The sequence below is a fragment of the Eimeria necatrix genome, genomic scaffold (genome assembly GCF_000499385.1).
Source record: "Eimeria necatrix Houghton genomic scaffold, Enh_scaff209, whole genome shotgun sequence".
NCBI lineage: Eukaryota > Apicomplexa > Conoidasida > Eucoccidiorida > Eimeriidae > Eimeria > Eimeria necatrix.
The window spans coordinates 17,501-30,000 of NW_013652713.1; the positions used below are offsets into that span (position 1 = coordinate 17,501).

A 12,500-nucleotide genomic window follows, 5' to 3' on the forward strand; every position below is an offset into this window, starting at 1 on the left:
AGCAAGACAAGAAGAACTTTTGGCGAAAGAAGAAACAGCAAACCGCTGAGGGCCTGTGCTGGCGACTAGAACGGGGCGAATTCGTTTGCTGTGAACTGCTGCCTGCAGCAGCAGCAGCAGCAGCAACAGCAGCAGCAGCAGCAGCAATAGCAACAGCAAACAGCACCTGTGTGGTAGCAGCCACAACGGGAAGTACAGATGCCAAGGCAGCAGCAGCTGCTGCTGCAGCTGCTGCTGCAGCTCCTGCTGCTGAAACAGCGTCTCGTTGAAAGTTTTCGTTCTGCTGCTGCTGCTGCAGCAGCAGCAGCAGCAGCAGCAGCTGCTGCTGCTGTTTACCTGTTCAGTCAGGCATAGGAAGTTCAGCAGCTCCTCTGATGTTCGAGTGTCTGGGCGGCGCAGCAGCTCCTGCAGCAGCAGCAATAAGACAAAACAATGTGCAGCAGCAGCAGCAGCAGCAGCAAAACGAGCAGCAGCAACAGCAACGCAAAATAAAGAGAGCCTCAGAATCCTGCAGTCGCAGCTACAGAAGTCGCTAGTTAGCTCAGTAACTTGCTAAATGGCTAGCTACCTGGCTAGCTAGCTATCTAGCTAGCTGTCTAGCTAGCTGTCTAGCTAGCTAGCTTTCTAGCTAGCTTCTCAAGCAGATGCAGCAGCTAGCGGGCCAGCAATGCTTTTAGCTGGCTCTTTAGCTAGCTAGCTAGCTAGCTAGCTAGCTAGCTGCTCAACGAAAGTAATGGCTAGCCAGCTAGCTACCCAGCTAGCCAGCCAGTGCTAGCTAGCTGGCTAGCCAGCTGGCCATTGCTTTCACCTCTCGTTTAGCAACAAAACAAAGTACACCTTCCCTTGCAGCTAAATCGACGTCTGGCTAGCTAGCTAGCTAGCCAGCAAGCCAACGTCTAGCTACTTGGCTAGCTAGCTAACTAACTGGCTAGCTAGCCAGCGAACCAGCTAGCTAGCTAGCCAGCTAGCTAGCCAGCCAGGTTCACTGCAGCTCGTGGGCTAGTTGAAGAGCTACCCAGCTGTCCAAGCCTCTGGAATGCAATTTAGCTAGCCACCTACCACGCTAGCTAGCCAGCCAGCTAGCTAGCTAGCCAGCTAGCTAGTTGGAAGTACCGCTAGCTAGCCAGCTCCCTCTGGTGGCTAGCCAGCTAGCCAGCAAGCCAGCCACTCCTGCAGCAATAGAGCTACCCAGCTAGCTAGCGAAGAACTGGCTAGCCAGCTAGCTAGCTAGCTACTTGCTCAGTTACTTAGTTAGCTAGCTAGCTAGACAGGCTGCGGTCCTGCTAGCCAACTAGCTAACTCGCGACAAGCCCAGCTAGCTATCTAGCTGGCTAGCCAGTCAGCTAGCTAGCTAGCTAGCTGGCTAGCTAGCTATCTAGCTGGCTAGCTAGCTGGCTAGCTAGCTGGCTAGCTAGCTAGCTAGCTAGCTAGCTGCTGACCTGCAGGTAATTGAAAAGCTTGTCTTTTCTCTTTTCCAAGAAATGGTGATCAGTCGCAGGTGGCAGCAAAGTCTTGGGGGGCAGCGGCGGCAGGGCCCCATAGTCGCTGCAGCAGCAGCAGCAGCAGCAGCAGCAGCAACAGCAGCAGCAGCAGGAATAGCAGCAGCAGCTCTTCGCACTAGTGAACAAGCAGCAACAAAAGCACCGGGCAGAACTGCAGCAAAGAAACGAGCAGCAAGCAGAGCAAGTGCGGCGACGGCGGCAGCAGCAGCAGCAGCAGCAAATCAGCAGCAGATCAGCAGCAGCAGCAGCAAATCAGCAGCAGATCAGCAGCAGCAGCAGCAGCAGCAGCAGCAGCACACTTGGCAAGCAGCTGCTCGTGGAGAGCTACGAAATCGCTGAAGCGACGCCATACTGCAGGCAAGAAAACGCATGCAAACAGCAGCAGCAGCAGCAGCAGCAGCTACTGAGGGCAGCAGCAGCAGCAGCAAATGGCAGCAGCAGCAGCAAATGGCAGCAGCAGCAGCAAAAAGCAGCTGCATTTGCAACAATGGCAGCAGCTGCTTCAGCTGCACCAGCAGCAGTATTAGCAGCAGCAGCATCAGCATCGGCAGCAGCAGCACCACCAGCAGCAGCAGCATCACCAGCAGCAGCAGCATCACCAGCAGAAGCAGCATCACCAGCAGCAGCAGCAGCAGCAGCAGCAGCAGCAGCAGCAGACCTTCCCAAGAGAGTTTGGAGTACTGTACAGACACCTTGAAGGCAATGCGGCCCTCTTCTATTTCCTCATACTGAGGGATGGAGACGCGGAGGTTGCTGCTGTCCATCCTAAACCCTAAACCCTAAACCCTAAACCCTAAACCCTAAACCCTAGGCCGCAAGCCCGCAGACGCCGCCTGCAGCCTGGGGGCTTCGGCTCTGCGAAGAGAGACTGAGAAAACCAATGAATAACTTTCGGAGGGCTTAGGGTTTGGGGTTTAGGGTTTGGGCTCTAGGGTTTAGGGTTTAGGGTTTAGGATTTGGGGGGTCGGCTGTGGCGTACAAAGCACACAGCCGCAGACGGGAAGAGCCCGTGTCATGCAGCGTGAGCACAGCCAGACCCTAAACCCCAAACCCTAAACCCTAAACCCTAAACCCTAAACCCTAATGGCAAGGCAGCGCAGTCCCAGTTGGCTGCGGCCCCGCGACCGCGCGTCTAATTGAATTTGTTGTTTTTTTTCCCAATAAAATAAATTTAAAAAAGGGAAATAAAGTGCAAAAACTGCATAAAAAAGAAAGACACGCGCAGACAAGCTGCTGCTGCTGCTGCTCTCGCTGCTGCTGCTGCTGTTGCTGCTGCTGCTCAACTGACAAAGCTGCAGCTGGCTCCGTTGCTGCTGCTGCTGCAGCGCGTGTGGAATACAAAGAAAGAATATTTTAATTTGTTTTCTTTAATTTATTTAACGACGAATTCTAGAAACCAATTAGCTGCAGCAGAAACGATCAGCAGCAGCAGCAGCAGCAGCGGTCAGCCCCAGCCACCGCTCGAGATCCTTGGCGCTTTCTTTCTTACAAATACCCTTTTATATTTATATTTTATTTAATTATTTCTCTTTTTTAATTTACTTTTTTGTCTTATTTCAGCAAAATCGCCAAAAATTAATTCGCGAGGTCCTCTAGAGCCTCCGCCTCCTCAGGTGTGCATACACCCCAGATCTAGCCTAGGCTCTGCACAGCTAGCTACAGCTAGCCCCAGCTAGCTACAGCTAGCCCCAGCTAGCTACAGCTGGCTACAGCTAGCCGCAGCTAGCCGCAGCTAGCCACAGCCAGCTGCAGCTAGCCAAATCTGGCCCCAGCTAGCCCCAGCTAGCTACAACTAGCTTCAGCTAGCCAGAGCCGGCTAAAGCTAGCTACAGCTAGCTACAGCTAGCCAGAGCAAGCTTCAGGCAGCCACAGCTAGCTGCAGTGAGCTACAGCTAATTGCCACTAGCTACAGCTAATTGCAGCTAGCTACAGCTAGCTACAGCTAATTGCAGCTAGCTACAGCTAATTGCAGCTAGCTACAGCTAGCTACAGCCAATTGCAGCTAGCTGCAGCTAATTGCAGCTAGCTACAGCTAATTGCAGCCAGCTACAGCTAGCTACAGCTAGCTACAGCTAGCTACAGCTTGCCACAAGAGTACAGCTGGCTGCACCCAGCTGCAGCTGGCCACAACAGGCCAGGTAACCGCAGCTAGCTGAGGCTAGCTGCCGCTAGGTATGCACAGTTGCAGCTAGCTATAGCTAGCTAGCTGCAACTAGCTACATCTAGCTAGCTGCAGCTAGCTAGCTGTATATCTAGCTACAGCTAGCTATAGGCATAGCTAGCTGCAGCTAGCTAAACGTAGCCGCAGCTAAGTACCCTGCCGTGACTAGCCACGGCTAGCTGTAGCTAGCTGACTGTAGCTAGCTTGCTAGCTGTTGCCACTTAGCCACATTACCATTGTTGCAGCTAGCTGCAGCTAGCTGTTGGCAGCTGCCAGGAGCAGCTAGCTGTTCGCAGCAGCTAGCCGTTAGCAGCAGCTTGCTGCTAGCAGCAGCTAGCTGTTAGCAGCAGCTTGCTTCTAGCCGCAGCTAGCTGTTAGCAGCAGCTACACAGCAGCAGTTAGCAGCAGCTAGCCGCAGCTAGCTGGTACCAGCAGCTAGCTGCAGCTAGCTGCAGCTAGCTGCAGCTAGCTGCGGGCAGCCCCTGGGGCTGCGGGGAGAGGTCCTGGCCCCCAAGGGCTGCTGCTGTTTCGGATTTGGCTACAAGCGAAGTGCTGCTGCTGCTGCTGCTGTTGCTGCTGCTGTTGCTCCTGCTGCTGCTGCCGGCTGTCTGATTGCGCTTGCTGCTTTCGCTGCTGCTGCTTCTTGTGTTGCTGCTGCTCCTGCTGCCACTGCTGCTTCTAATTTTGCGTTTGCTGCAGCTGTTGCTGCTGTTGCATTTGCTGCTGCATTTGCTGCTGCATTTGCTGCTGCATTTGCTTCCTTGGAATTATACAGCTAATTCAATGAATCGACAAAAACGAAAGGGTTTGCTGCTGTTGCTGCCGCTGCTGCAGCTGCAGCAATTCACGGCTGTTGCTGCTGCTGCTGCTGCTGCTGCTGTTGCTGCTGCCGGACCTGCTGGTTGCATCTGGTTTACTGCGTTAAGTGCTTAACCTGTTTGCTGCTTTCTTTGCTGCTGCTGCGAAGCTTTTGGCTGCTGCTGCTGCTGCTGCTGCTGCTTGCGTCTACTCCGTCGACAAAAAGAAAGGCACGTGTACTAGCAGCAGCAGCAGCAGCAGCAGAAGCAGCAGCAGCAGTAGCAGCAGCAGCAAAAGGCCTCAAAGGCAACTAAAGACAAGAAACTAATGCCGTGGGGTTTCCCGCAGCACCGGCATCTGTCCCCAACCTGCTGCAGCGGCAGCAGCAGCAGCAGCAAGAACAGCAGCAGCAGCAGACTGGCATCAACCTCGGGCCGCCGATTTTTTGAAAAAACTGTATTGTTGCTGCTGCTGCTGCTGCCGCAAAGAGCACTCTTGTCTCTTTCGGAGTGTGTACCTGTTCCTGCTGCTGCTGCTGCTGCTGCTGCTGCTGCTGGTGCAGCTGCTCGCTGTGCAGCCGCCATGAGTGCTCTAATTCTGCCTGTTTTCCTCCTGGTACTTTTGCTGCTGCTGCTGCTGCTGCTGCTGCTGCTGCAGCCTCGGCTTTCGTTGCTGCACTGCATGAAAGCCTGCTGCAGCCCCAGGATCCCTCAAATACAGTTGCTGTTGCTGCTGCTGCCGTGGCTGCAGCTGCTGCTGCAGCTGCAGCTGCTGCAGCTGCTGCAGCTGCAGCAGCTCCCACTGTCGCCGGTGCTGTTGCTGCTGCTGCTGCTGCTGCAGCAAAACCTGCTGGTGATGCTGCAGCAAAACCTGCTGGTGATGCTGCAGCTGCTGCTGCTGGGCCGCCAAGTCGCTGCCCGCAACACGCAGCCCCACCTGCTGCTGCAACAGCTGCTGCAGCTTTGCTGCTTGCTGCTGCAGAGCAGCAGCAAATGTCCTAGACCTCCCCAAGGCCCTTTTGCATACTTGAAATGCATGCAGAGGCAAACTAGACAGCCGCGAATGCTGCTGCTGCTGCTGCTGCTGCTCCTGCTGCTGCTGCTGCTCCTTCAGGTTCAGGTCGTGGATGTGATGCTTGTGTTGCTGCAGCAGCTTGTGCTGCCGCTGCTGCTGCTGCTGCTGCTGCTGCTGCTGGGAGGCATGAAGGCTTTGCGCAGCGGGCTGAAGTAACTGCAAGAAGCAGCAGCCATAACGCCACTCAAACCCTAAACCCTAAACCCTAAACCCTAGATCATATATTCTAAACCCTGAAACCTAGCAGCAGCAACCTGGCAATCTCAACACTCAAATCACAGGCAAACCAGCAGCAACTGCCAACAGCAACAGCAGCAGCAGCAGTAGCAGCAGCGGCAACAGCAGCATTCAGCAACAGCAAGAGTAGCAGCAACGGCTGCAGGTGCAGCAGCAGCATCACCAAAAGCAACCAGCAGCAGCAGGAGCAGCAGCACCAGCAACAGTAGCAGCGGCACCAGCAGCAGCAGCAGCAGTAGTAGCAGCAGCAGCAGCAGCAGAAGCAGCAGCAGCAGCAGCAGCACCGGGTGGGTCATGGTCCTAAGCCCCAAAATGGCCCTGACGTCTTTTGCTGCTCTTAATGCATGCAGCAGCGGCAGCAGCAGCAGCAGCTGCTCGTCGCTTTCGCTGCCGCACCAGCCCCCGATGTGCACAAAGTTCTCTGCAGCAAACCCTAAACCCTAAACCCTAAACCCTAAACCCTAAACCCCACATCCTCAGTGTTGAGTTTCAAAGCCCCAAACCCAAATCCCGTAACCCTCAGGCCTCAATCACAAACCCTAAAGCTCTAAACCTTAAACCCTAAACCCTAAACCCTAAACCCTGCAATGAAGCAGCGGGTAAGCGACAGCTATTATCCCCTTCTCAAAACGCTCTTTTTCGTTATTAGGGTTTAGGGTTTAGGGTTTAGGGTTTAGCGTGAACTAGTGCTCAATGCTGCTCTGCAGAGTTTAAGAATTGAGCGAGGGGGTTTAGGGTTTAGGGTTTGGGGTTTAGAGGAGGCTTTAGAAAACTCCCGTGCTAGGGTTTAGGGTTCGCCAAATTTCTGCAAAGCCATAAACCCACTTTCTAGGGTTTAAGCCCTCAGCTCGAGAGGCCAGGGCCTAGGGTTTAGCGTTCAAAGCTTAGGGTTTAGGGTTTAGGGTTTAGGGTTTAGGGTTTGCCTCGGCAGTGGGTGCCAGCCACTAAAGAGTCATCCACCAAAAGAACTTTCGAAAGATCTTTTCGGCATTTCCGCAAATCCTTTACGTAGCCAAAATCTGAAAACAAAAATAAATAAACAAATAAATAAACAAATAAATAAATAAATAAATAAATAAATAAATAAATAAATAAATAAATAAATAAATAAAAAGTTATAAATAAATAAACAAATATATAAATAAATAAATGATAATAATTAAGCAGTAGATAAATAAATGAATGAATACCTAAATAGTATATTGAATGATTAATTAATAGTAAATAAAAAACAAGTCATATATCAAAAGATAAATAAACAATAGAAAATAATTAATTAATTAATTAATTGGAACAATGAATAAAAATAAAATTATAACTAAATAATAAATTAATTAATTAATAACGAAGGATAATTTTAAAAATTAAATTTACCTTTTATTTCATAAATTCATAAAAACGAATTTCACCATTACTCAATTAATTTAAATTATCATTTTTTTATTTTTTCAGCAGTTAAGATCTCCTCATTTATTTGATTCAATTTATTTATCTATTTATTTTAATTAATTAATTATTTATTTATTTATTTAATTTATTTATTTTAATTTTTAAATTCCAACCTGTGTAGATACAGTCGCTGCGGGTAAAAACGCGGTCCACGTACAGCAGCAAATTCGTCGCATCTGAAATTAAAAATAAAAAATAAGAATAAAATAATTCAATTAATTAATTAGTTAATTAATTAATTAGATTATTTTAATGATTTACGAATTCAATTAATTAATTAATTCATTTCATTATATTGTTTAGTTGATTTACAAATTCAATTAATTAATTAATTAATCGATTAATCAAATTATTTAATTGATCTACGAACTTGTTTGATCAATTAATTAATTAATTAATTATTATTTATTTATTTATTTATTTATTTCATTTAATTAAGTATTCAATTAACCACATTATTCGGGTAATTAAGCAATTAAGTCACAAGTAAAATAGTCAAGAAATAAAAGAAACAATAAATAAATAAAACAAAAATGCACAAAAACAAAATCTCTAATTAACTTTCCAATTGTCATTTTAAATCAAAATGAAGAAAGAGAAAAAGCGACAAAAAAGGAAAAAACTAAAAATAAAAAAACAAAACAAAAAAGAAAAAAGAAATTAAAAAAAGATAAAAAAGGAAAAATAAACCAAAAGAGACAAACAGAAAAACTCCAGAAGAGCTAGCGACAAATCGAGGGTTTAGGGTTTAGGGTTTAGGGTTTAGGGTTCAAATGGAGGGTTTCAGATTCGTAATTAGTTCCTTTAAATCCAGGAACTACAGCTGTGAAGATTAAGGGTTTAGGGTTTATGGCTTAGGGTTTGTGGCACAGCGCTCAGAGCTTAGGGTTTAGGGTTTAGCGTTTAGGGTTTAGGGTTTAGGGTTTAGGGTTTAGGGTTTGGACCTAGCACTGCGTCGGCGTATTCTTTTCTGCTGGCAGTGTAAATGACAATTTCGTATAAGCCATAAAGCTGCAAACAAAAAAGAAATTAAAATTAAAATTAAATAAATTAAAAGAAATTAAAATTAAAATTAAATAAATTAAAAGAAATTAAAAGGAAATGAATTAAAAATAAAAGATTAAAAGAATTAAAAAGACAAAAGAATATCAAAATGACAAAAGAGACAAAAAGAAGATCCACAAAATATAAAAAGGACAAAAAGCGACGAGAAAGAAAACAGCTAGCTAGCTAGCTGGCTAGCTCGCTGGCTAGCCAGCTAGCTAGCTAGCTACGTAATTAACCGAGAGCTAGCTAGCTAGCTAGCTAGCTAGCTAGCTGGCTGGCTAGCTAGCTGCCTCGCTGGCTAGCTAGGTAAGCAGCTAGCTAGTCAGTTAGGCAGCTAGCTGGCTGACTACCTGGCTAGCTAGATGGCTAGCTAGCTGGCTAACTTGCTGGCTAGCTAACTGGCTAGCTATCTGGCTAGCTAGCTGACTGGCTAGCTGACTGGCAAGCTAACTGGCCGGCTGGCTAGCTAGCTGTCCAGCTAGCTAGCTGACTAGCTGGCTAGCTAGCTGCTTCGCTACCTGGTTCCAGGTAGCTAGCTGCCTAGCTAGCTAGTTGTCTAGCTAGCTGATTAGACAGCTAGCCAGCTAGCTGGCTAACTGCCTGGCTAGCTAGCCGCCCAGCTAGCTAGCTGACTAGTTAGCCAGCTAGCTGCCTAGCTAGCGGATTGCCGAGCTAGCTAGCTGTCTAGCTAGCTAGCCAGCCAGCCAGCTAGCTAGCTACCTGACCAGCTAGCTAGGCGTCTAGCTAGCTGGCTAGCTAGCTAGCCAGCTGGCTAGCTAGCTAGCTAGCAAGCCAGCTAGCTAGCTAGCTAGCTAGCTAGCTAGCTAGCTAGCCAGGGAAATACCTCCTGAAGGAAGAAATCCGCGTGGGGTCTTTTGGCAACTTGGAAGGCCGTGGGGACAGAATTGACCCGCATCAGCACCCGCTGCTGCGAAGCAAACAGCTGCAGCAGCAGCAGCAGCAGCAGCAGCAGCAGCAGCAGCAGCAGCAGCACGAACAGCGACGCAGCAGCAGCAGCAGCAGCACGAATAGCAAAAGGAGGAGCATAAGCAATAGCGGTAGCCGCAGGAGAAGCAGCAGCAGCAGAAAGAGCAGCAGCAACAGAAGGTATAGCAGCAGCAGCAGCAGCAGCAGCAGCGTGTCGTGGGACTTCAAAGGGTTTAGGGTTTAGGGTTTAGGGTTTAGGGTTTGGTTACTTTAATCCTCGTGGCTAAGATTAGGGTTTCGTCGAGGTCCAGCGCGAGCGTCATGGGGGGTCTGGTGCGCTGCCGGCCCCCCAGAGTTTGGCTGCTGCTGCTGCTGCTGCTGCTGCTGCTGCTGCTGCTGCAGGCAGCAGCAGCAGCAGCAGCAGATAAACGGGCTTTATGCTTCAGCCCCAGCAAGCGGCGGGCGCTCGAGGGCTGCTGCTGCTGCAGAAGAGCAGCGCCAGCTGCCTGCTTCCAGCTGCTGCTGCTGCTGCTGCTGCTGCTGCTGCTGTTGCTGCTGCGGCGCAGCAGCAGCAGCAGACTTCGGAAATAAAAAGAAGAAGGAGAAGAACAGTCCCGCATGCAGCCCAAAATAAAGGGCAGCCCCTGCAGCAGCGTCTGAGCAGCAAAAGCAGCAAGAGCAGCAGCAACTGCAGCAGGCCACTCCTGCTGCAGCAGCAGCAGCAGCCGCTGCAGCTGCTGCTGCAGCGGCAGCAGCAACCGCTGCAGCTGCTGCTGCAACGGCTGCAGCAGCAGCAACCACTCACATAAGTAGCCAAACATGCTCAACTTCGCCACATCACTGCCAGTACTGATGCTGCTGCTGCTGCTGCTGCTGCTGCTGCTGCTGTGGCTGCTGCTGTTCACATTCGCAGCCTCGTGTTGCTGTGCTGCTGCTGCTGCTGCTGCTGAGGTCGCCAGCTCCCTGCTAGCAGCGGAGGTTGTGCTGCTGCTGCTGCAGCAGCAGCTGCTGCTGCTGCTGCTGTTGCTGCTTTTGGCAGGCTGCTCGAGATACGCGTTCAGGTGTTCGCGCTAAGCCCTAAACCCTAAACCCTAAACCCTAAACCCTAAACACTAAACCCTAAACCCGAAACCCCAAACCCTAAAGCCCTGTGTCTTCTTCCCGTCAATGCAGCCGGTGTCTTGGCTGCAGTGCACACCTGCCAAACCGTAAACCGTAAACCCTAAACCCTAAACCCTAAACCCTAAACCCTAAACCCTAAATTTAGAAACGAAAAAATGATTCAAATAACTCACAAATACGTCAAAACCTGTTTCTTTGCTGCTGCTGCGCTAGCAGGTGCTCCCGCGGCTCCCAAACCCTAAACCCTAAACCCTAAACCCTAAACGCTACACCATAAACCCTAAACCCTAGATTGTAACTGGAGGAGCTTTTCACTGAAAAAATTACTTTTAGGGATTGTTTTGAAGTATTAAATTAAAATGCCTTAGTGTTAAAGCCTAAAATCTAAACCCTAAACCCTAAACCCTAAACCCTAAACCCTAAACCCTGAGGACACCTGGGAATGAGCGAGGCGCTGATCTAGACAGCCTCTGCATTTTATTTCATTCTTTTCTTTTACTTCTTTTTTATTTTTATTTATTTTTAATTTTAATTTATTTTTATTTTTATTTTTATTTTATTTTTTATTTTTATTTTCTCTTTTTACTCATTTGTCGCTGCATGCTGGCGGTTTGGCTTTGGGCTCAACTGGGAGTGAGTTACAGTCCCTAGGGTTTAGGGTTTACGGTTTAGGGTTTAGGGTTTAGGGTTTAGGGCTTGGGGTTTAGGGTAAAGAGCAGACAATTAAGAGTTTGGCTGGCAGTCTCTAGGGTTTAGGGTTTAGGGTTTGAGACATGGTGTCTAGGGTTTAGAGCTCAGGGTGTAAGGCTTAGGGTTTAGGGTTTAGAACGTAGGCTGTGCACTTTTGGGTCGACGGTGTTGAATCTAGGGTTTAAGGTTTAGGGTTTAGGGTTTAGGGTTTAGGGTTTGTTCGTAAAAGGATTTTTCGCGCATGTCGTTCGGGTCGTTTCAACTTCCAATATAACACAAATAAAACTAAACCCTAAACCCTAAACCCTAGAGCCTAAACCCTAAACCCTAAATCCTAAACCCTAAACCCTAAACCGTAGGCGCTATGAACCCATATCCGTAAGCCTAAACAGGGGACCGCAAACCCTAAACCCTAAAGGCCCTAAACCCCAAACCCTAAACCCTAAACCCTAAACCCTAAACCCTAAACCCTCGATTTTAAGCCTCAAAACCTAACCCGTAAACTCTAGACGCCTACGGCCTGAGGGGCTCAAGGGCGTAAAATTCCAAACCCTAAGCCCTAAACGCTAAACCCTAAACCCTAAACCCTAAACCCTAAACCCTAAAGGGGTCCTCTTCCCTGGCGAAAGTGAGGGCGCCTCCACAAAAAGGGTTTGGAAATAAAAGAACTTTTGTTTATTTTATTTCAATTCATTGTTTCGTTTAAACCTAAACCCTAAACCCTAAACCCTAAACCCTCGTCCTAGAGCAGCAGCCGCTGCTGCTGCTGCTGTTGCTGCTTCTGCGGCTGCTGCTATGACTGCAGTGGCGCCGCTGCTGCCGTTATTGCTTTTGCTGTTGCTGCTGCTGCTGCTGTTACTACCGATTGTGCTGCTGCTGCTGCTACATCTGCTGCTGCTGCTGCTGCTTTTCCCGTTGCTGCTGCCTTTCCTGCTGCGTCAGCAGCAGCAGCAGCTGCTGCTGCTGCTGCTGCAGTGGCATTTCGTTTTAATTTTGATTAAAATGGTACTCAATTTGGACCTTTGTGTCTCCTTCATCTGCAACCAAAACTCCTAGCGTGTATAGTTTAGGGTTTGGGGTTTACCTCTTAGGGTTTAGGGTTTAGGGTTTAGGGTTTAGGGTCTTTCTTTGTAGAAATAGCCAATCAATTAATAATTAATTAATTCCGCAGCCTTTTGGGGTGTACATACACCATGGGTTAAGTGGGCGGCGAGTTAGATTTAACCAAAAGTGAAATAATCAATTATGAATAAATAAATAAATAGCTAAATAAATAAATAAATAAATAAATAAATAAATAAACTAATTAATTAATTAATTAATTAAGATAATGATAAATAATTAGGGTTTAGGAAGACTCGCGACACCTGTGAGTGGCCACAGCGCAAATGCTTTTTAAACCTCCAAGGGTTTAGGGTTTAGGGTTTAGAGTTTAGGGTTTAGGGTTTATGAAATCAAAAAAGGAAATGTACTTGAGACAAGACCCGAATAAA

The 12,500-nt window shown here is 48.2% G+C and overlaps 2 protein-coding genes across 2 annotated transcripts; one reads left to right on the plus strand and one right to left on the minus strand.

The window, feature by feature from the left end:
* Positions 1-1,481: 1,481 nt before the first annotated feature.
* On the plus strand, positions 1,482-1,841 carry ENH_00028350 (hypothetical protein; the record flags this gene model as incomplete). Its single annotated transcript, XM_013579994.1, has 1 exon — positions 1,482-1,841. The coding sequence occupies one exon, from the start codon at positions 1,482-1,484 to the stop codon at positions 1,839-1,841; it is 360 nt and encodes a 119-aa protein (XP_013435448.1).
* A 3,211-nt stretch (positions 1,842-5,052) lies between these two features.
* Positions 5,053-10,016, minus strand: ENH_00028360 (NLI interacting factor-like phosphatase domain-containing protein, putative; the record flags this gene model as incomplete). The annotated part of the gene is made up of 6 exons (XM_013579995.1): positions 5,053-5,691; positions 6,096-6,193; positions 7,335-7,397; positions 8,166-8,232; positions 9,113-9,211; positions 9,465-10,016. 6 exons carry the CDS (start codon positions 10,014-10,016, stop codon positions 5,053-5,055), a joined length of 1,518 nt encoding a protein of 505 aa, XP_013435449.1.
* Between the last annotated feature and the right edge of the window lie 2,484 nt (positions 10,017-12,500).